The sequence below is a fragment of the Sycon ciliatum genome, chromosome 4 (assembly GCF_964019385.1).
Source record: "Sycon ciliatum chromosome 4, ocSycCili1.1, whole genome shotgun sequence".
NCBI classification, from domain to species: Eukaryota; Metazoa; Porifera; class Calcarea; order Leucosolenida; family Sycettidae; genus Sycon; species Sycon ciliatum.
The window spans coordinates 30,506,652-30,530,779 of NC_088646.1; the positions used below are offsets into that span (position 1 = coordinate 30,506,652).

Here is a 24,128-nt window from a genome sequence, read left to right on the forward strand (position 1 = left end):
GTATTAGATAACCCAATACTAGTACAGGACTTGTAGTCCTCCACCTTGTTTCATGCTGTCAAACCAACAACGTACATGATTGTATGTACAATATTGCCTCCCTCAGAAGAACATGTGGTTGCATGAGCCTAGGCCTAAAGTGTATTCTTTTTTTGCGCCTATTTTTGCACCCCATCAACCAACTCACGCAATCTTTTCCATCACTATCAGCCCGGATCATCCATTCGCGCTATGAATCCTATGATCCAAGCTTGCAGCCTATATCAATCATATCTTCTGAAAATTGATTGTAGTCAAGTAATTGCACGTTGCTGTCTGATGATCGGTTAAAGCCGTGAAACTCAGAGTTACAGCAGAAACGCTTTTGTATCTACGTAACATCGTTTGGTGTTACATGACCAGGTACGAGTACAGTGGAGAGCCTATCAACTGGCCCGTGTGGTCTTGTAAAACACCCGCAACCGTTACAGTAACAGTCGAGAAGCGAATGTGGCTTGCACTGTAACAGACAGGCATGACGAAGACGGCTATCGCTACATGTTACATGTATGTTCACGATGTTTTTCAAAGCGACGAGGTGTCAGGTGTCGCCAACTCTGTTTCCGTCACAGTAAGTTCCACCATTCTGCTATGGCTTGTCATACGTCCGCCGAAACCACAAGGCACAACAGACCCTGTAATGATGCACGTGTCGAGTGTACGGCACACCGGTTTTGTGTGTTATTATTATTATTAGCACTACATGTACTTGTACATGACTCAAAGAAGATCGAGCTCCAACGCGCTCACACTCACAGTCACCTGGTCACACCTCTCAAAGAGACGGATCGCGCCAAATCAAATGCTGACCCCGACACAAACTCACTCAGCTGCTAGCATGCTAGCTGGTTGTTGCTTCATTGCCGAACTGTCCTACTGCCAAGTACAAAGTCATGTACACACGCTGGGAGCAAAGGAGATGTAGTGGCCAGTTTTGGGCAAAAGCAGCCAGCTTCGCGAGTTGGTCGGTCTCAGTTCCTTTTCAGGCGTTTGGCTCTTGACAGGGTAACCCACAGGCGAAGTTGTGGACAACTGCCTCAAGCCAAGGTGGCGCCAGTGGCGAGCCACAAGTGCTGGCATCGGTGGAGCTGTTGACGGGAATGAACATCCATTCCTAGAAGAAGTCATTGCTAGCACTGGAAGGAGGAAGCACGGCACAACCAGTCTACCTTCGACTACTTCCAGTCACCTTCATTTCTGGACACTTCAGAATCACGGTTGCTCCGCATCTCGTTCTTCCGCTGTGCTCGGTTTTAGCATCCTTAGCCTGTACCTTTTCATCGGAAAGAGCTGACGGTGGAAGTACCATGACAGGTTTGTTGCAATGGACTCTGGCGTAGGTCGTTTATCCTCCCGCGGCGGTCCTGTATCTTTGCCGTTGGGCATGACGCATGATCGTCCGGTGACCGGAGCTGCTATTAGCAGCACTGTGACGGTGGACGACTGGCACCCGCACACCTACATTATCGCGTTGCCGGCCATAATCCTGGTCTCGCTGCTTGTTGGCGTGATCTTGGTGGCTATGCTGTGGTTCCGCTTGCTTGACGCCTACTACAAATCCATTGCGGCACGGAAACAGGAGGCGACGGAGTCCACGGCGCATCAGAACCACCGGTTAGAAATCAGACGTTTTCTAAAAATGTCTGTACATTACTATACTACAGTGCTGGCAACTGAAATCCGACCCCCTGGGCGGTGCGCTCACACCGCAAAGAATGTGAACCCACCGCTCAGGGGGTCGGATTTCAGTTGCCAGCGCTGTAGCACTTGCTTGATGTTATACACTGTTATACCACCCTTTTATACAAACTCTCATTCAACTTCAACAGAGATTTCAAGTTTATATTTTCAATATAAACCTGAATATAAACCTGAAATCACAATATAAACCTGAATATAAACTTGAATATAAACGCCTTTTTTTAGGGCCACAACACTGTCAGCAGCAGGATTAGGCAGCAGAATCGGATGTAGAGCGCTTTCTCTTTAGCTTTTTGCGAGCTTGCTTAGCACGGTCAGCATGAATGTTGAACACAATAGATGTGTTCTGAAATGTAGAAGCAGCAGCATTCAGATAGGGAGCCAAAGCAGATGAACTCACAGTAGAAGTACTATTCTGAACAGGGCTAGCCTGGACAGAAGTGGCTATGGATGAAGGGTGCAGTGGAAAATTCTCTTTGCAAGTGGCAGGCGGAACAGCTTTCACAGAGCCAAGATCAACAGCAGCAGCCATAGAGCAAGAATCTTTTGTGGTGGGGCGATCATAAGCAGATAAGGATTGAACATTACGATGGCCTGACACACTGCAAATTCGCCTATCATCAATGCCACTGCGCTTCATGTTGGTAATGCAAGTGGCACGTACACAATGATTAGTATAAGCCATGGAAAGATCAGCGAGCTCAGACAATCTCTTCATCATTCCTGCTAACAGATTGTGCGACAGCGGTGAGCGTGTGTACCAACATGACATATCAGCAGGAAGCTTACCAGGTTTCACAGCGCGCTGAAACAAGCGATCTTGGTCAGGGTGAAGCTTGTCAAGGTAACGCTTGATTGCTGTCAGCTGCGTTTGATCATTGATTACTCCTGCTGACGACCAGTCCGATCCTGTCAAGCCCCCTTGGTGATTCTTGGACATAAACGATGTTCCAAGCCTGAGCACGTCTTGTCCGTCGATAGATTCAAACACGAGGTCGCGTTTCGTTAGCTTTGACTGCATTTCACCACCTCTGAGGCAGAAGTGGAGAGTTAGCTGGTACCAAACGTAGAACGCCAGCTTGATCGCGTCGGTTGTTTCGACGACATCCTCGAAATATGTGCGCAGCTTTCCGAGATCGTCTTCAGACAGTGGTTCTTTGTGCTTTACAGCTGGTTCGTTGCCTGCGCGCTTGCATGCCTTTAGTACACCATCCAATAGTTTGTTGGTCCTTGCAAAGGCTTCATCGCTGAATATGTTGATTTCTCGCATAGAAGACAGATGACGCTGTATAGCACTTCTTGCTGCCAGAAGACTGTTCTTTGAGAAAGGAGTTCCATGGCGCGTCTTCGCATCGACGTAGAAAGAGCCAACTAGGTCTGAAAGCTCCGGAATAGGGATTGAGGAGAAGTTCGTAGTCGAAGCCTTTTGATCTTTGCAGTAATCAGTGAAGAGCCGTACCCAATACTGGGTTGCTGAGTGTGTACTCTTTGGAACAGCGTCAGAGATGAGTTTTTGCTGGTCCTCCTTCGTTGACGCTCCGAAAACTCTTTTCTTGGGTGGATCTTCAGACTGATCTGGATCCATAGTGAAATCAATGTTACCACAACTGCCAAACTGGAGGAAGTGGCAGATATGGGGTGCCCAAGTTGCTTATAACTTCAAAAAGCGCGCCCAAATTTGCGCGCCTAAATTCACCATGGAAACAAGCAGTTGACTGTGTTCTCCAACGTCGTCACCTAAAGAATGTCACGAAAGTTCTCACTTTTTGGAGGAAGCTCTGCACTGGCTTAGTGACTAGGTAAAGCGATACTGTTGTCAGTGTTGACTCATGCATAACCGCTGTACAGTGCTAGTAGCCTAGTCTACTGTCTTCCACAAGTAATGAAGAATGGCTATCTCTTCGGTAGAAGACAAGGGTAATGATTAATGGCTGATACTGCTCACAAAAAAGTCGGTAGAGTTGAATGGAGGTTTGTATAAAGGCTGGTATAAATATACTACAACCTACTCTTAGGTTTATACGTGGAATATAAACTATCACACAAACCTCGGCTTCGCCTCGGTTTGTGTTCAGTTTATATTCCACGTATAAACCTAAGAGTAGGTTGTAGTATATACATACAGTGTTGGCGCATACTGTACATGTATTACAGTATCATGCATTACCCCCGTAGATGTTTGTGCGACGATGCAGGATGTAATGTAGTCTGGTTGTGAGTTCACAAGTGACATGCCCCTGGCCAGACCTGGCCGCACATACCAGTGCATGCGTTATCATCTGTGCTCCACTGGAATGTGCGGCTAAATAATTCAGGGTGAAGACTGAAGAGCCGTAATTACTAATTACCGTATTTTCCGAGTAGAAGCCGCACTTTGAACACTCGAAATTCAACCCAAAAAAGTTATAGAAGGACAAAAAGGACCCGGGAACTACAAGTTCCGCTATAACTTAAAGGGGAAGTTAAGGCAAAAATTAAAATTTCACCAGTTGTAGTCTTCGGGGTGCTGAGTCGAATGGTCGTGGTCCGAGGAAGCTGAGACGCTCCCTTCCTACTTGAATCCCAATCGAACTCGCGCACTTCCACCGAAACTGGGTGACTGCGCCCTACGAGATGGGGATTTGTATGCAAAATGTCACTAAAAGCACCATTTCGTTCTTATAAAAGCACGGATGACCGCGATTGGCCCATATGTTGTAGTCTTTTGGACGCTGAGTCGACTGGTTTTGGTCCGAAAAGGCTGCGATGCAGCGTTCCTCCTTTATTCCCAATCGAACATGGTTGAACAAGTGGTCACGTGCTCCTGGGTGCCCAAATCACCTGGTCACCACGCCAGCAGGTGACAACTTTCACACCAAGGTTCAACTCGAGTTCAACTCGAGTGACAGGACTGCACCCAAAAAAGGTCAAACAGGCTAGTAAGTTGTACCCTGCAGGCACGGTGACCAGGTGACTGGCGTACGCAGGAGCACGTGACCGCTTCTTCAATCATGTTCGATTGGGAATAAAGGCGGAACGCTGCATCGCAGCCTTTTCGGACCAAAACCAGTCGACTCAGCGTCCAAAAGACTACAACATATGGGCCAATCGCGGTCATCCGTGCTTTTATAAGAACGAAATGCAGCGGCGGATCCAGAGTTCAGCTGAGGGGAGGGCGCGGGTAATATTCATGACAGGGAACCTATGCGGCACCTGTATTTTGTACACATTACGACATAGCGGCTATTTTACGTCATAGGCTTAGCGGTTATGTAGAATTACTATTTTTAGCACTGTTGTGTCCTGCTCAAGGCAGACCAACTCTTCGAAAGATGAGAATGAATCATCAGTAAAACGCAATGGCTTTTAAAGGGAAGCTGGCTGCAAAGGCGGCTTGAAAGGTGACATGTGAATGTGTTATGTGCAAGGCGCCAGAGGTACAGCAGTGCAGGGCCTAGGGTGCGAACAGTAGCACTAGCAGCCTGAGTGCCAAGACCCATGCAGGGAAAGGTGCTACAATATCACCACATGCCCCCTCGGCTTAAGTGCGACTTGGGAGCACTAACACAAAGAAAATCCTGAAACTGAAATTCGAAAATCACAGCGTAGCGCACAAGCAACAAGGACAAAGCAAGAGAAGCATGCCCAGTCAATCTATGCACGTGGCCGGAGGAACCGTCTGTTCCGCCAGAAGCTGGACCCCGTCACTGTCTGCACTGTGTAGCTCCGTCCTCTTCTCGTGCATTTTGTGACCGTTCCTTCCATATCCCAGCGTTTTGAAGACTGGTTCTGGATCCATACCTTATCGCCTACGTGCAGAGGGGGCAGAGGTTTGCCAAGCTGGGATGAGACCTGCTGGGGAGCACTGCGGCTGTGGGCAGCGTACTGCTGCAGATTTGCAGGAAGTGTGGGAACCTTGGTCCTCGTTGGCCTTCCAAACAGCAGCTGGGCCGGGCTTGCTCCTCCTGCACCAGGCGTGTTACGCCACTCCAGCAACCCTTCTCTGAAGGCACTGCTGTTATAGGCGTCACCTTTGCCAATTTTCATTAATAAGTGCTTCATGACCTTGACCGCCGCCTCAGCCGCGCCATTTGACTGAGGATTGTACGGGCTGCTGGGGTCGTGGCAAATGTTCCACTCTGAGCAGAACGAAGCGAATGCTGAAGATCTGAATTGCGGCCCACCATCCGTCGTGAGGCGCGTAGGAACGCCAACGTCCGACATCCACTGAACGAGATGTTTGGTGACGTCAGACGTGGTAGCCGACCTCCCACAACGCCCAACAAATGGCCAGCCGGAAAACTTGTCGGTGAGAACCAGGTACTCAAAGCCGCCTAGGGAGAAGAGGTCCGCCGCTGCATCTTCGAACGGTCTGGACGGACGACTGTCAGAGAGGAGCGGCTCAGAAGGTTGGGAGGGGAGCAGCGTGATGCAGGATCTGCAAGTCTGGACGACGTTCTTAACGTCATTGGAGATCTGGGGCCAGTACACTGCTTGCCTGGCCCTGCGGAGTGTGCGGGTCTGTCCCTGATGAGAAGCGTGAAGTTGCTCCAGCGTGGTCTGGCGTAACCTTCTGGGAACGACAATACGGTGGCCCAACAACACTATGCCGTCCTCGACCGACAGGTCATGCCGAACCTGCCAGTACGGGTGCAGATCGAGGTCCAGAGCAGCCTTGTCCACCGGAAAGCCGTTCTTTACGGCGTTCAGCAGCTTGAGGTATTCCGGGTCCGTCGAGCCCTCCGCCCGCACCTTCGTAATGCCAAGGTCGGGGAGGACTGTATGGCCTGTTTCCTCGTCCTCTTGCGACAGCTGACGGAGAACACAGTAGCAGTGCTCGATTTCTTCCTCACCAGCTTCATCGTCAGGGTCTGGTGCACTTACTGGGTGTCTCGACAGGCAATCTGCGACCTTGTGATCGGCACCCGGTCTCCACTGAGCCACGAACCGAAAAGGCGTCAGCTTCTCCCGTAGTCGCACGATTCGTGGAGACGTCAACTCATCCAGCGTCTTAGCATTCAGGATAGGAATGAGCGGCTTGTGATCGACTAGCAGCTCGAAATCAGCACCGGCCAGGAACAGTCTAGCCTTGTGGACTGCCCAGACTACCGCCAGCAGTTCAATCTCCGTTGCAGAGTACCTGGCCTCGGTCTCAGTGACGTGCCGTGAAGCACATTGCACTAGACGCCACCGCCCGTCCACTTGCTGCTGCCACAGTGCCATGCCGAGACCGTTTGACTGCGAGGCGTCTGTCTCGAGACGAAGCGGCTGTGCAGGGTCGAAGGTAGCCAACACTCGAGGGCTTACCAGCTCCTCTAGTATAGCTGTAAATGCCTGCTGCTGCGGATCCTCCCAGATAAACTCATTCTTTGGAGAGAGCAGAGAGCGGATCGGGGATAGAAGCTCCGCTAGTCGCGGCGTGAACGCGTCGAACTGCTGCACGAGTCCACAGAAGGATCGGATATCAGTGCGGTTGGTAGGGATTGGAAAGTTGTGTAGATCCTCCACCAAGCTTCGATCAGGACTGTAGCCGTCCGGCGTCACCACGAATCCGCAGTACGATGCTCTGGGTGCCGCAAAGACGAATTTGCGGCGGTTCAGTGTGATTTGGTTCTCCGAGCAAAGCTTGAGCACATTGCGAACCCTCTGGGTGTGCGCCTCAAGCTCAGTGTCGTACACGATGACATCCTCTACCACTTTCTGAAGATTCGAAAACCCGGCGAACACTTCGTCTCCTCTCCGGTTGTGTTCGTCACCTGCCGACACCAAGCCCATGACGTTCCGCTTGAAACGGTAGGCACCCCATGGCGTCATGAACGTTGTGAGCCTGGTGCTATCGTCGTCGAGGGGTACCTGCCAGTAGCCATGGCGAGAATCTAGGGTGGTGAAGTACTGCATCCCCATTGGGATCGACGCGACGACTTCCCGAGGTACTCGGGTTGGGTATGCCGGCCTCTTGACCCATTTATTTAGACCCGTCAGGTCCACCGTGATGCGCGGCTCACTGGAATTCTTCTTAGGGACCACCACCAGTGGGTGGCACCAAGTGTACGCTTCGCCGACAGGCACCTTCTCAATGACGCCCTTGCCCACCATGTCGGACAGCTGGTTCTGCACAGCGTCCCGCCACCTGAATGGGATGGAGCGAGCGCGATACAGGCGGCATGGCGACGCGCCATTGATGAGCTCGATGCGCATCGGCTCACCGCTCATGGGCTTGAGCGGGGTATCACAGAACACTTCTGGAAACTCTTCCAGCAAGGTACGTCGGATTTCCTCAGCCGCCGTCGATGCAGTACCTACTGACGTGTCTGCGACTTCGGATGCTTGCTTCCGAGGGATGGAGATGTTCGCCACGCTTTGTACCCTTAGACGGGAGTGAGGCCATCCATCCTCGAGAAGCCGCAACTTCATGCACGTGTCCTTGCTGAGCAGAGGTGTCTTCAGCTGCCGGAATACGTGCAGGGTCGACACGGCGGTAGTGTCGCTCAAAGACAACTGAGCCTTGAGCTTGCCCATGGAATCCAAAGCTGTACCGTTAGCTGCCTTGACATCAGCTGTGTCCAGCACTAAATTCATCCCGAGGCTTGGGTCGATACCATCCAGGTCGGTAAGACTGATGGCGTCCACATCCGCGCCCGTGTCCGGCAGCCACCCGATAGCGCATGACGATCCTCCCTGGATCGCGACGCCAACCGTCACCAGCTTGTTCCTAGAAGGACCAGCCTGGTTGACAAACAGCGAGTCGACAGACGTCGTTCCTGGTGAGGGCGAGGTCCGCTGTCGACAAACCCTAGCAAAGTGACCCACCTTGAGGCACAGGCGGCATGTCTGGTTATAGGCATTGCATTGGCCCTTGGGGTGAGTCTCCCCACAAAACCTGCACGTGCCTACGTCCGACTTCAGCGTCTTTGCCTGCGCCTGCTGACGCTTGTAAGTGGACTTCGTTGCCGCCGCCAACGCCAGGTCGGGCAGCTGCTCACCGAGGCCAGATTCCGTATCGGTAGAGGATTCGTATGCAGAGCATATCTGCATGACCCGATCGAGCGATAACTCACTGGCATTCTCTTCTTCGAGCACCCGTCGTTGCATCGCTCGATCCCTTAGGCCACAGACGAGCCTGTCGCGGAGCCGGGTTTCCCGAAGTTGGGCCTCATGGCCGCACAGTGACCCACATCTGCCGCACTGCAGACTATCTGGGTAGCTGCACGCATCATGCAGCTGAGACAGACCCGAGAAGTACTGGCTGATACTCTCACCTTGTCTCTGGCTCCTGCCATGGAAGGCCTTGCGGTCCAGTAACGGGTTTCTTCGCTTTCTCAGGAAAGCTTCCAGCTTCTGGATGGCAACCCGCTCATCATCGCCGTCGGCTATGGGAACTACGCCCGCCTGCCACAGCCGCACCCAACCATCATTGAGAGCTGTACGGAGAACTGCTTGCTGTGTAACTGTACCTGCGTCTCTGCATAGCCCAGTCAACGACATGTAGTCAGACCACTTGACTTTCCACTCGAGGAAACCAGCTAGGTCTATCGAGTCTGGACTGGGCAGGTGGGGTATTTCCGCTCTCCGGGCCCACGGCCCTACCTCTGGCTGTCTTGAGGTGGATGGTGGCGGGCCGCTGCCGGCAGGCTGGCTTGACTGCGCCATTGTGAGCCTAAGCAGAATCTGCTGCTGCTGGCTGAGGGATTGGACGATAGACTGCAGCAGGCTTCCTTCTTCTTGAGTTCCTGGCTGCATCCGCTCTGTCAACCCGTCGTTGATTGCTGCTGCTTCCTCAGCCTTGGCCTTGACAGAGGTTCGTGTCTTTCGCTGCGCCATGTTGTGTCCTGCTCAAGGCAGACCAACTCTTCGAAAGATGAGAATGAATCATCAGTAAAACGCAATGGCTTTTAAAGGGAAGCTGGCTGCAAAGGCGGCTTGAAAGGTGACATGTGAATGTGTTATGTGCAAGGCGCCAGAGGTACAGCAGTGCAGGGCCTAGGGTGCGAACAGTAGCACTAGCAGCCTGAGTGCCAAGACCCATGCAGGGAAAGGTGCTACAATATCACCACAAGCACATGCACTCACTCCCACTTTTTCAACCACTTCATTGAGGACTCTGGCTGTGTAAAGATAGTGCTTCAAAGCTCAAGACATGCTGAGATCGAGAACAATGGCAAAATAATAAAATATACGATTACTTGGATGGCCATGTCCAGCAGTAAGAATGGATGATGAGGTATTCACCTCGGGTTGATCCTTGTCGATGCACTGTAGGAAACGGGACGCACGGCGCACAAAAAACGCCTTCCTCGCCAGCCTTTCCGGAATAGGCAAGCCACTCAAACCACTTCAGTAGCAGGGAGCGAGTGGAAGTACCGGTCTTTCGGCGGCTGTCGGAATAATTCCTAGATGGCAACACCGTCTGCTTATCAGGCTTCCGGTTCCCAAGTATGTTGCGCTTTTCTGCATCGCTGAGAGCTGCACCGCCAATAGCTGCATCAACAGCATCCGAGTAACTTCGCTGCGTAGCAGTGCCACCAGCCACATTCGTGACAGTCACAACATCGTCATCTGCGATAGTTTCAACAGGTAAACGCTCCTGACTCGCATCACTACTACGTACTGACAGCCCCACCATCGTCGTCAGAATCTACTTCGGATTCCATTTGGGGAAGATCAGAGTCTGAGCAGACCTCGATCTCAGGATCTTCGCGGTGGTCCGAATTCTCCTCCAAAGACGGATCGCTCGACTGAGCAGCTGACGAAGCGTAAGTTCGCTTCGCGAAAAATCCGTGGAGAGTTTGTTGGCTCCCTGGCCGCTAGGGCGGGCGGTGCGCCATCCCCTTCACCGACTTAGCTATACAGGTTCGTCAACTGAACACTAATTTCAAAACTAAAAGTCAACCAAAGTCTAAGAGAACAGCTACTCCGTGTTCAGAAGAACTTTCTTATCTGACACTAGAAACTTCTTGTCACACTCACAGCATGTGCAAACACTTGCGCAACTGCCCATGTGCATGCACTAAAAAAAATTGACTGTTTGAGGGAAGGGCGCGCGCCCACCGCGCCCTCCCCTAGATCCGCCACTGAAATGGCGCTTTTAGTGACATTTTGCATACAAATCCCCATCTCGTAGGGCGCAGTCACCCAGTTTCGGTGGAAGTGCGCGAGTTCGATTGGGATTCAAGTAGGAAGGGAGCGTCTCAGCTTCCTCGGACCACGACCATTCGACTCAGCACCCCGAAGACTACAACTGGTGAAATTTTAATTTTTGCCTTAACTTCCCCTTTAATCCTTGGCTCTCCATCCGAGTCTATTCCTGATCAAATTAATGGTTATAAATAGGGTAGATGTCTGTATTTTGTGGCAAAAAAATGGGGGTACGGCTTATACTCCAGTCAGAGTCCAGTGTGGCTTATATTCTGGAAAATACACTACTGTATGATATCCTGATCCATGTGCATGTAAGAAGCTAGTTTCATAGTCACCTCGTCAGACAGCACTTCAGTATCTCCCAGTGAACAAAGTCACAGTCCCCACTTCCGCTGCATAGCTCGCTGAGCATCCCATTGCTTTGTAAGTTGCTAATCCCTTCCCACTTTGTGTACATGCTCTTCATTTTCTTTTTTTCTCTTCTTCCGTGGTTGGTCTCACCCTCTCCTCAATTTAATTGGCTGTCTTGACATGCCACGAGGTGCAGAAATAAATAAATAAACCATGGTGATGTCAGGACCACTGGAAGCAGTGTGTGATTGGTCCGGTAGTTTCATTGCCTTTCATACTGTGTGTATGATATGGTGGGTACACATCGTCACATGACCTCCACAGTAGTAAACAGGTGTTGGTGGCTAAATTGTTGGTCCTGTGATAACCTGACCAACCGGACCGGTTCCGGCGGTCCTGGATGTGTGTGTGTGTGTGTGTGTGTGTGTGTGTGTGTGTGTGTGTGTGTGTGTGTGTGTGTGTGTGTGTGTGTGTGTGTGTGTGTGTGTGTGCTTGGTACAGTAGAGGTTGGTTGCATTTTTGAGTGCTCTGACCTCAAGTCATTTGTGTCACGTAACACAGCCCTGTCCGTGTGGTTAGACCAGGGCAGGGCTGTGGTGACCTCCGCCAGTGGCCTTGCAAGCTACTGCGGAGTTGTTGTTGCGCACTCACTGCACAAGTAGTCGGAAGTTCAAGGTGTGTGTGTATGTGTGGATTATACAGTTATCTGGCGCAAGTCTTGATCTGTCTCATTCAGATCTTGTTCGCTATCGTTGCTATAAGAGGAAATCTGTGGGTGCACATCCAGTGCATTTGCAGATTTGCGTGCTTCTCTTGCGACGGGCGTATACATGGTACATGGTACATGTGTGTGTGTGTATGTGTGTGTGTGTGTGTGTGTGTTGTGTGTGTTGTGTGTGTGTGTGTGTGTGTGTGTGTGTGTGTGTGTGTGTGTGGTGTGTGTGTGGTGTGTGTGTGTGTGTGTGTGTGTGTGTGTGTGTGTGTGTGTGTGTGTGTGTGTGTGTGCATATGCGCGCGTGTGATGCACAGTGAAGACGGAGGAGCAGCGAAAGCACTACCGCCGGTGGTTGCTGAGACTATAGCAAATAACGACAGCTGTAAGTCTATTAACTATAAATTATATACGTGTCAACCAAGATAGGTACTGCAAATGATACATAATTATTATATATCATTTGCAGTACCTATCTTGGTTGACACTTCAGTTCTTGTTGTTCAGAACACATGATTGTGAGTCGTATAATAGGATACCACACCGTGCCCTCTCTCTCTCTCTCTCTCTCTCTCTCTCTCTCTCTCTCTCTCTCTCTCTCTCTCTCTCTCTCTCTCTCTCTCTCTCTCTCTCTCTCTCTCTCTCCATGCTGTACACGGTGTCCTGAATGGCCATGAAGAGTTCACGTGTAATGTTGTAGTCTGTCTGGTCACCTACTGTTGTTGTCCCAGCCTTCTCCCCGGAGTGCATTCAGACGCTGCTCGGTATTGATCGGCGTGGCGACGTGACGCGCAGCACTGGCCTGGTCTCGTCGTCATGCCGACAGATGCCGACGTGCAACGAGGACGACGTGCGGCTACGCCTGCGCTTGGACAGCCTGTTCATGGCGCTGGAGAAGTACGCCGTGCCGCGTGACCGCCTCATTCTGCAAGATCCGTTGGTGTATGGTCAGTGAGGACATCAGTAATGCAATCATAGGGTGCCTGGGTGTGTAGCAATTGTAGCATTTGAAACCATGTGCCTTTTGACTTTACGGTTTTGAGGCTGCCTGCCTCAATCAGACTCGACTTCATGCCTGTACATTGAGACCTGTGCGGAAAGACCACTCAGTGTAGACATCTACACAGGATGGTTTCATCTCAACACAGTGAGTGAGCTCACTCAGTGACAGTGTCATGGTAGACTAAACTGCACTGGTGGTACTGTGTATCTGTTTTTCTCTGCCACATCACCACCACCGCCACTCTGGTTGGTTTCACGGTTCTTGTATCCCTTTAATGCGGCGTAAATGTAGCCGCAAATTCCTTTCATGGGCGCCACACATCCACACTGCGGCGTGCATCGCTGGATGTGCACCTGGGCAGCAGGGTACACAGCGGACAGCAACGCCAGCATCCCTACAATCATGTACACGTGTCTGCATGTGAATAGCAGGGCTGGCATTTCAGTGCATAGGTATGCTATTGAACTGTCCACCTGTCTATGTTATGGGTTGTCACAGGCCAGCAGGAAATTGTCCAGGGTGCTCAGCTGCTGAATGAGCACCGCGAGCCGATCAAGAAAGTCCTCGTCAAGAGCCTAATACGTATGTTCACGTGCAATACTGGGCACTGTGAACACGTGATGTACTTCTAAGTACACGTGGAGCGTATAATTTCAGTGCCGACAATGAAATGGGGATATGTTTGAGTGCCTATAAGGCTATATGGTTGGGGCCCTACTATATTTTCACTGTCTTTTTGGTACCGTGCTGTACTACCAACATGTATCTCAATGTGACATCTTACTTGTACTTGAGTAGTAGTCGGACTGTAGAACTTCATTGTGTTGTGCCTGGGTACCTGCCTGCATGTACATATTTTGGTACATCTGTGTGTTTGTCTGTGTGTTTGTCTGTGTGTTTGTCTGTGTGTTTGTCTGTGTGTTTGTCTGTGTGTTTGTCTGTGTGTTTGTCTGTGTGTCGGTCTGCTTGTACATGTTTGTGCTCGCATACATACTCAGTGTAAGTTGTACCGGTAATTGCTCTGGCATTGTTAACTTACAGAACAAGGCAATGTTGCCAAGCGCGAGCACCTGCTCAAAGAGGCGCTGCTTCTCAGCACCCTGACACACCCGAATGTACTGCAGCTGGAGGCAGTGTGCTTGGACGTCAGAACCGATGTCTGGCTGGTCACCTGCATTCCAGCCTACGGTGATCTGAAAGCGTATCTGAGAAATGCTGCACGCGTGGCACTCAATGACCTGTTTGAGCCGAAGGACGCAACTGAAGAGAGACCAGTAAGTGGTCTTACCAACAACCATTGGACATTACATTTGTAGTCATCAGCCTGGAAGCAAGACATGTTCATCTTCCTCGGACGCGACACAAAGTTTTGAGTCACGTGTCACGATTACTATGGGAACAGCATAGTATGTATGCTGGGGCATGCTGGGTTCCGTGATGTCCTATCTAGGACATCACCAGGACTGGTGACTGTATTACTCTCAGCATGTGCAGGACTGATGGGCCCGAGCTGTACTCGCTACCATCCAATTGTGCGCCCATGTTTGATTTCAATACTTCATATATGATGCGTTATGCCAGTTCCTCATTGCGGTTTCCGTTTCTCATATTCTCTTCATGCTCTGCAGCGACGTGTGCAAGCACTATCCTTGTTGGAGATAGTGGAGCAGATAGCGAGTGGCATGTCCTACCTGGAGACGAAAGGCTTGGTTCACGGCGACCTGGCATCCAGGAACTGCCTGTAGGTCTCAAAAACACGATCAGTTTGTCCAATACAGAGAGCTTCCATGCCCCCCCCCCCCCCCCCTGAATACACAGCAGTGACTCTAAGTGACTCTAGCGGACTCAGCGGCTCCAGAGCAGAACTCTGTATATGCAGTGGTAGGGGCGTATAGCGCTTGTTGCTTTCATATTCGTGGGGTCAAAACTCAGTTTCACCTGACGCAAACTTTCAATCCAAGCACCAGCATGTGTGGCCATTACCGGTGTTGTTCTTGTGCAGTAAGGCTTGTGTTGGCTGGATTTGATCGTCTGTATTCTATTCTGAATGGAGTACTATTCCACTGAGCAACCGCGGACTGCACAGCAGTGTTGCTGTACACACAATTCCGACATGCCGCCACACCTCATATTAAAAGAAGAACTCACTGGACATGTACAAGGCATTTTAAAAGTTAAGACCCACATACACACACACACATACACACACACACACACACACACACACACACACACACACATATACACACACACACACACACACACACACACACAAAACACTAGTCTGTGCTCGAACTCTCTCCCTCTCCCTCTCCCTCTCCTTCTCTCCCTTCCTCCCTCCCTCCCTCCCGCTCTTGCTCCCTCTCTCCCTCCCTCTCCCTCTCCCTCCCCTCACTCTCTCCTTCCCCCTCTTTCTCTCCCTCCCTCCCCTCCCTCCCTCCCTCCCTCCCTCCCTCCCTCCCTCCCTCTCTCCCTCCCTCCCTCCCTCCCTCTCTCCCTCCCTCCCTCCCTCCCTCCCTCCCTCTCTCTCTCTCTCTCTCTCTCTCTCTCTCTCTCTCTCTCTCTCTCTCTCTCTCTCTCTCTCTCCCTCACCTTTAGGTTACCTTACCTACATGTTCATTTATGCACACTTCACAGAATCATGAATGAAGTACCATGCATTGTGATTGGAGACCTGGGAATCTCAAAGACCGTCTATCCACGTGACTACTATTCCGTGTCGCCAACACTATCTGTGCCTATCAAGTGGATGGCACCGGAATTGCTGCTCGGTTCCCGACACTTCACATCTAAGAGTGATGTGGTAAGTGCTAGATGCCCCCCCCCCCACACACACATACACATCCTCCTCCATTTTCCATCCCTTTTGACTGGAGATGCATGGCTATAGAGCTGTTGCACATTTATCACATGACCATACGTACAGAGCAACCATGTTGGTCCTAATGTCTACACGCCATGACTTTCTAGTTTCTACACTAATTTAGCCACATGACAAAGATGTGAAACCAGTCGAGAAAGGAAACAGATGTCTATCACATGTACTGTCCACCTGTGTGTATCCCTGCTTTACTGCAGTGAACGTCTGTATTGCTGGCATGTATGCTGTGAAGTAGGTGTTCGCTTATCCACCGGTTTTCAATTTTTCAAGCTTCTTTTTATGGACTCTGTCCAAATGGGGGTTACACTAGGGACTGCTACCAAGAGTACATAAGAGTACTCCTGCTGCTACTGATCAGTTGTTCCAGTGCGGTCTCACCAGGCCTGCCTGGAAATGCCCACTGTTTCACGGGCTGCTATGTATACATGGACTTTCAAATCGGATGCTGCATACTGGCACTTCCTCATGGTAATTTTTATCGTCTGAATGCTGCCTCCATGCAGTGGGCATTTGGCGTGACTGCCTGGGAAATCTTTGCGCTGGGACGCTCACCATTTGCAGCTGTGGAGAATGTCCAGATTACGAACTTTGTAGCGCACGGCAAAGGTCGCCTTCAGCCCGTCAAGCCCCTGCCTGCTGGAATGTAAGTACATGCATGTCATGCGCACCGTCAAACCAGGATCTTGGTTTGACGGTAGCAGAACGTTGATAGAGAAATACACCCACATGCATATGCCAGCTTTACTACGTCGAAGTATTTGTGTGTGACTGCCAGGTGCTGGTTTATAGTTTGTGCAGATGGACGGTGTCTTGGTAATCTATGCATTTCACTGGCACTTCAGTAGATCAACGTGTGGCGGGTGCGGATGTGGACAATCTCCAATGTGTTACGGGGTAATAATGGGCTAACCGTGGCATAATGGTTATCCATAGTACTCTTAGTATTCTATCATTCACTTGAAGCAGGCTCTTTGGTTACAACTAGTCCACATTGGCCACTACTCTCTGCGTGGACGTGCCTTTCGTCGAATTCATTTTGTTATCACTGTGCAGCCTAGACACTGGCTTTTATGAGCGAAAGGTGTCCTGTAACGGGTGGTCATAGCACAGCATCTGAGATGAAATGTCGCTATGCCGCGGTGCTGCTGCATGGCCACAGAGCCATGGAAATGGCAGTTTTGAGGCAGAAAGCTGGCCTGGAGTTCAAACATGCCTGAAATCCTACCATACCCATCGACACAATGAGAGAGAGTGATGGCCTGTAGGATTGCCCTGAAGCTAAATCTGCCCTCGGTACTTGTATAGTTCAATGGAAAGTCTGTGTGTTGCTTGGTCTGTTCTCCACTGCAGGTATGATTTGTTGACTCAGTGCTGGAGTGTTGATGCAGAACAGAGACCAACATTTGAAAGCATCTCCACAACTCTGTGGTCAATGAACATCGCACTACGCGTGAGTAAATTACAATGTCGCACGTTTTACTTCAGTCGCGTTTTCCGACAGTAGCATGCACGATAGGGTCTGGGTTTGTGCTGTGTCGAGACTCGACACTGAAGTATTGTCACACAGAGCTATTAGGCATGCTGTGAACGCAGTAGAAGTGCATGCATTGGGTGTGTGAATAGCACACCGTGATACACAAGTGACTTACTCTAAGTGCAGCCGGATGATACAGCTTTCTCTGCATGCCCGTGCTGCATGCACACCGCTGCATACCGCTGCATGAGAGATTTTCTCTTGACCAGTCTTCTGCTATCCATTATCTAGTGGCGGAAGACATTGATTGGAGCTGGTAAGTTGGATGGCAAATAAATTGGCTAGCACGAGGATTAGTAGCTCTGTGTAATAATTGGCTGGAATATTGTTCTACTTCTTGAAGTAGAATCATTACAATCGCCATTGTGCATGTTGATTGCACATCAGAGGCTCCGCTCCATGTAACACTGTAGTGGCCCTACATTTTTACTGCATAAATAACCAGTTTTCAAAGCTTTTTTTTTTTTTTTTTTCTTTCGTTCCTACACCATAACACGCATGCTCGGCCAGTCCTTCCTCGGCCTTGTTTTTACTGCATTTTCTGCGTAGTTTGCATTGCATGCCTCTTCGAGTTTTTCCAAAATATCTCCACGATGGACGCTGTTTTGGATTTGCTGCATACCCTGGCGCAGCCAGAGGTACAATCTGCCATCGCGGCATCCGCCCACTCCCGCGGAAAACAAATAGGAGACACCGTTTCGGGGAACGGTATACAAATTTCCTCAAATTCCGCACCCACGGGCGGATTAGAAACTGGTCGTGGCACCACCGCAGCCTCTGGCGGTCAAGAAATGGAGGAGGCTCGGAACTCTTCCAACAGGGAAGGGAACCAGGATGACTCTCGGGTAGACGGCGGGGAGCCTTTTCGTTTTGTCTCATTGGCCGAACGTCGTTCGGCAAGCCTCGGTTTTTCCACGGACCGCCATTCCAGCAATGGCGGCCGGGGCCATATTAGGGGTGACGTCACTGACGTATCTGGGTCACGTGATTTACGTACAGATAGATCTAGATCATGCTCACGGGACAGATCTCCACTCCACTCACGATCTAATCGATCTCCCCCTCGTTATCGTTCTGCTTCATGTGAACGACGTACACGTACTCGCCATAGATCGGCTGGTGCTACACGTACACGTAGATCTAGATCTAGATCTCAATCTGCGGACAGATGTCGGTCAGGGTCACGCTCGGGTGCTACGCACGAGTCCCGCCTGAGTGCCCGGGGACGACATGGCCATGGGTCACCCAGACGGCGCAAGTCGCACCGTTTCACCAGGCACCGAGATAGTTCTGGCACTAGTTCTAGCTCTGGTACATCAGAATCTGACGATAGTGACTCCGACAGTCCTAGTGGCACATGTCCGTCATCCGACGACTCGGCTGCCCAAGAGCATCGCCGTGGTAGCGGCGCGGGCTTCGATCCTAAGGGGTTAATGGACGACTCTGTATGGTCTCCCCCCTCGCACATGGCCTCGTACCTACGGGAGCACTGCCGTGGTTCCCTGTCCTTCGCTGAGCGTCGACGGGTGCGGAAACTGTGTCCCCGACCGGACGTGGAGGAAACGCGATGTCCACGCGTGGACCCGTTCTTGTCGGATGTCCAGGGCCTGGCCAATGCCAAGAGAGCGGATAGAATGCTGGCCAACATCCAACAAAAGGTTACGGACGTTTTCCGTCCCCTGGCCGCGCTCTGGGCTGCTATTGAGCAGGGCCGGCCGGTCCATGAACTGACCGAGCTGGTCCAGATGGCGATCGTCATGACGGGCGACGCCTCGAATGTATTGTCGGAGACACGCCGTCAGCGCCTCATGGCAGCGCTGCCAAAGAGATGCCCGAAGAGCCTGCTGCAGGGCTTGCGTCCTTCCGGTGATCTCCTCTTCGGTGATGGATTTTCCCGGGAGTATAAACGGAAGTGCCAGGAAATGGACGTATTCCAGCCACGGCCTTCTGGGCGGCGCCCGGGGACCGCACAGGACCGGTCGCAGCCTGCCCGTCCTGACCGTTTTTCTGGTCGTACCGTGTACCGGTCAGATCCAGGGCGGTTCCGCCCTTACGACAGGGCAGGACGGGGTCATGTCACCCGCCGGCCTGAGGAGCATTTCCGCCAGCCAGCAAAAAACGGCCGGGGCCAGCCCTTTCGCGGGCGCCCTCGAGGTCGTTGACGACCTCCCCCGTGCCTGGCTGCCTCACGGAAGCCCCTACCCCCCAGGTAGCGGGCCGATTGGAGCATTTTGCGGCAGCCTGGCGAGACCTAACGCAGGATGCGTGGGTGTTGAAGACCGTCTCAGGGTACTGCTTAGACCTCCACACCGTTCCTTGCCAGCGGTCCGCTCCGACAGAGATGTGGTTCCCTCCCGAAAAATGCGCCATCGTCCACCAGCAGATAGAGGATCTCCTATCCAAGGGTGCAATTCGACCGGTGAGCCCATCTCCCGGCCAGTTCGTGAGCCGGTTATTCACCGTACCCAAGAAGGGTACCACCGCCGAACGTCCAGTCATCGACCTCCGCCACCTGAACGAGCACGTGCGGTGCGAGTACTTCCAGATGGAGGGTCTCCACCTTGTTCCCCTATCCGTCCGAGAGGGCAATTGGCTCACAAAGCTAGACCTCAAGGACGCGTACTTCACCGTGCCGATCCATCCCCAACACCGCCGGCTCCTGCGCTTCAGTTGGGAGGGCCAACTCTACGAGTTTCAGTGCCTACCGTTCGGCCTGTCCAGCGCCCCCCGGGTATTCACGAAGCTGATGAAGGTCCCGATCAGTGTTCTTCGTCGTCAGGGCATTCGTCTCATCCTGTATCTCGACGACCTTCTCCTGATTGCCGAGTCACGGCCGGCCGCCGTGCTGCAGACGCAGCAGGCCATTCAACTCCTAGAATCTCTGGGTTTCGTAATCAATCGGAAGAAGTCCATTCCCGAGCCTACGCAACAGCTCGAGTTCCTAGGATTTCAGTTGAACTCTGTGGCCATGACGATGTCTGTGCCGATCGACAAGGCGCGGAAACTCCAGCAGGAGTGCCACTGAGCCCTGTCCCAGCCCTACCTGTCCATCCGCGCATTGGCCTCACTCCTGGGCAGGATGGTTGCGTGCTCCCCAGGCATGTTTCTGGCTCCACTGCAATTCCGCCACCTTCAGCAGTTGAAGATTGCAGCCCTTCGTCGCCATCAGAGCTACCTTGCCACGGTACGCCTGACGCCGGAAGCCAGGACGGAGCTGACGTGGTGGGCAGCAGATCTAGAAACTTGGAACGGTCGCTCGATTCTCAAACCTCCCGCTCAGCTCACCATATTCTCCGATGCGTCCCTGCTCGGCTGGGGAGCGGTGTGCGGCACAACGAGTACTGGGGGTCAATGGTCCCCTACCGAGGCCAATCTCCACATCAATGCTCTGGAATTGATCGCTGCCTCATTCGCGGTGAAAGCCTTTCATCACCGGGCCTCGTACCGTCCTCTGCACATCAAGTTGTTGATCGACAACACGACAGCCGTCAGCTACATCAACCGCTTAGGCGGCACGCATTCCCGTCTCCTGTCCCAGATCGCTTGCGACCTCTGGAGATGGGCGGTCCAACACGATATCCGCCTCCAGGCGGAATATGTGCCGAGCGAGGAGAACCCAGCGGACCATCCTTCTCGGGGCTCCCTCTCCGAGTCCGGCGACTGGCGCCTGGACCCTGCTCTGTTTCGCAGGATTCAGAGGGCAGCTCCTTGGACCTTGGTGCTAGATCTGTTCGCATCTCGACTGAACACGCAACTTCCCGCCTTCTATGCTTGGAGGCCGGATCCGGAGGCTCTCGCTCTAGATGCGTTCTCTCAGAATTGGAGTCTCCCTCATCAGGACGCGGTGTATGCCTTCCCACCATTCTGCCTACTGGACAGGGTGCTTCATCGTGTGGCCTCACTCCATACTTGCCGGATGATACTGGTCGCACCAGTATGGGATACGCAGCCATGGTACGCGACTTTGCTGCAGCTGTTGGTCGATTTCCCCATGCTTCTGCCCACATTCGACTGCCTGCTACTCTCACCCTCGGGCCATCCACACCCACTGGTACTATCCCGCCACCTGCGCCTCGCCGCATGGCCTATCTCCAGCAGCGCTTCAATGCAGCAGGACTTTCTCCACAGGTCGTGCGACTCCTCTCCTCCTCTTGGCGGTCATCAACCAATGCCGCTTACGCATCGGCATGGGAGCAGTGGCTGGGCTGGTGCAGTCAACGGTCAGTGGATCCCGTTCGCCCATCTTTAGCTATGGTGCTCCAGTTCCTGGCCGATTCCTTTGAGGACGGCCGCAGCTACAGTACCCTGAATGTCTATCGGTCAGCGATGTCTGCTACCCTGCCTGAGCTGGATGGTGCACCCATTGGCCAGCACCCGTTGGTGGTGCGTTTGCTCCGTGGTATCTGCCTAGAGCGTCCGCCGCAGCCGCGGTACTCACATACTTGGGATGTGGGTATTGTCACTTCTTGGCTCTCTAAACTGCCTGCCAACACGGACCTGTCTCTCCCTGTCTTGTCTGGCAAGTTGGCCATTCTGATGGCCTTGACTGCTGCTCGGCGCTCTTCGGACCTCCACCGGCTAAGCCTCAACTCTCATCGTTTCTCTGCCGAGGGCGTGGTGTTTGACTATCTCACACCCCCTAAGCAGCATCGCCCTGGTTCGGAACCAGCCCGACCTGTCACCTTTGCTGCCTTTCCTGTGACTCCTGCACTCTGTGTTGTGGAGTGCTCCAGGGAGTACTTGCGTCGGACCGCCGACCTGCGGCAGGCATCTTCTGCACATCTGTTCCTCAGCACGAAGCGTCCGCACCACCCTGTCACCTCTGCAACGATTGCTCGTTGGATCAAGCAGGTTATGTCCAAGGCTGGTGTGGACACATCATTGTTTGGTGCCCATTCCACTCGTGCCGCTTCTACGTCTGCTGCGAAGCGTAAAGGTATGTCGACAGTGGACATCATGAAATGTGCTGACTGGAGCTGCGCATCCGTGTTCCAGCGCTTCTATTTCAAGCCGTGGGAGGGTGAGACCAGCGGCTCTTCCCCATCGGCACATCAGCAGTTCTGCCGCTCCGTGCTTGCGCCGTAGCGCTACCAATGTTGGCCTGGCCAGGTTCTGAGTCTGTGACTTTGTGTCTACCTCAGTAATCCGATTGCTGTCTGTGCCTGGCTTTCTCAATGCCGTTCTATCTGTGCATGTGTATAGTACACGGCTTTCCTCATTTATTCTTCCTTTTGCCATTACGCCTGTGTCCTTGTTCTGGACAGGCCTTTTGTCACTTTCTGCGGCAAGTTTCCGTGGCACCGGTTTACCCTGTTCCTTACTGATTTGGTGGTGTGCATGGTGTGCTGCATGCCCGGTTGGGGGTTTTCATGGCCTGCGTTGGTCCCTCTCTCCGGTCTTGTGGTGTTCGCTTCACCTCTGATTTGAGCGTTGAAATCTACAGTGTTACATGGAGCGGAGCCTCTGATGTGCAATTGACGATTATACAAGGAACTCTGTTCTGATGTATAATCATAATTGCATGAAGAGGTGAAGCGAAATGTAACACTGTAGTCCCTCCCCGCCCATCCCATTTACTTATGCACCGGGGAGTGCCCATGGGCTTTATCTTGGCCATTGACGCGTTCAAACAAGGCCGAGGAAGGACTGGCCGAGCATGCGTGTTATGGTGTAGGAACGAAAGAAAAAAAAAAAAAAAAAAGCTTTGAAAACTGGTTATTTATGCAGTAAAAATGTAGGGCCACTACAGTGTTACATTTCGCTTCACCTCTTCATGCAATTATGATTATACATCAGAACAGAGTTCCTTGTATAATCGTCAATTAATACAATGTATGAGTAGCTTGGCTGGCATACACCTTTGTGTGTGTGTTGCATTGCAGGAGGAACTTGGTGACCTGGCAACGGAAGACACGTGGGAGGAATTCAAGACAACTACGGCACTGCATGTACGCATCACCGCCGACATCTGGGACTCGATTGAGGACGGCCTGGACAACATAGGTTTCTGGACTGAACCGTCGGGAGCAGAATCCATAATGTCTTGAACGTACAGTGTAAGCCAGAAGTAACTGTCTTTATTAGGGACGTGCATGTAGCTACTAATGCTCAATGTCACAGGGCAAAACAAGTCATAGCCAACTTCCCATTTTCATTTTCTTTGTAGTCCCCCTGGTCATGGTCAACCACCAGTTCTCGAGCTGCGTGGGCCTACTCTTGTCGAGAAGGCACGGCTTTAGAAGTCTCCACTGTAAATACTCGCACATATAATAATTATATGGACCTACACTGCAGTGCATGTAACTACCCATTGCATGTAGCGTAAATGCATCCAGTACATGTCAATCGCCCAGTTGCATTAATTTTAGAGTATGCTACTCCGGTGTTGATGATGCTCCGAAAAGTGTGCTGATGAAAATGATAGTAAGCCAGGAAAGGAACAAAAGCAGCTCACAACTGTAACCATGGCAGCAGACAGGGTAAGCACTGCCTTGTTGTGTCCATGCAATGTAATGATGACTTGCCATACCTATTAATCTAGCCAGCCACACCATGTCATACTTGAAGTAAGTAATTATTACCACCAGATAGCATGCCATTGCAGATAAGGATCGTTTTTCTGTAGGTTCAAACCAGGGAGCGCTAACTACTACTCCCTGGTTTGAAAACCGGTTTCAATAGTAATGCCCTCAGTCACCCCTGTATCGGTTACTGTAGCAGCATGCTACTGTGTGGCATGCAGCCATCAACAGCCACATTTTTCCACTCGGCAAGTATGCTGTTGCTGTTG

The 24,128-nt window shown here is 51.8% G+C and overlaps 1 protein-coding gene across 1 annotated transcript; it reads left to right on the forward strand.

The window, feature by feature from the left end:
• Nucleotides 1-858: 858 nt before the first annotated feature.
• LOC135815562 (tyrosine-protein kinase Mer-like) lies at nucleotides 859-24,102 on the forward strand. The gene is made up of 10 exons (XM_065328877.1): nucleotides 859-1,653; nucleotides 12,238-12,305; nucleotides 12,652-12,867; nucleotides 13,422-13,505; nucleotides 13,965-14,197; nucleotides 14,552-14,664; nucleotides 15,561-15,726; nucleotides 16,308-16,447; nucleotides 17,155-17,254; nucleotides 23,221-24,102. The coding sequence occupies exons 1-10, from the start codon at nucleotides 1,364-1,366 to the stop codon at nucleotides 23,383-23,385; spliced, it is 1,575 nt and encodes a 524-aa protein (XP_065184949.1). The 5' UTR covers nucleotides 859-1,363; the 3' UTR covers nucleotides 23,386-24,102.
• The last annotated feature ends 26 nt before the right edge of the window (nucleotides 24,103-24,128 follow it).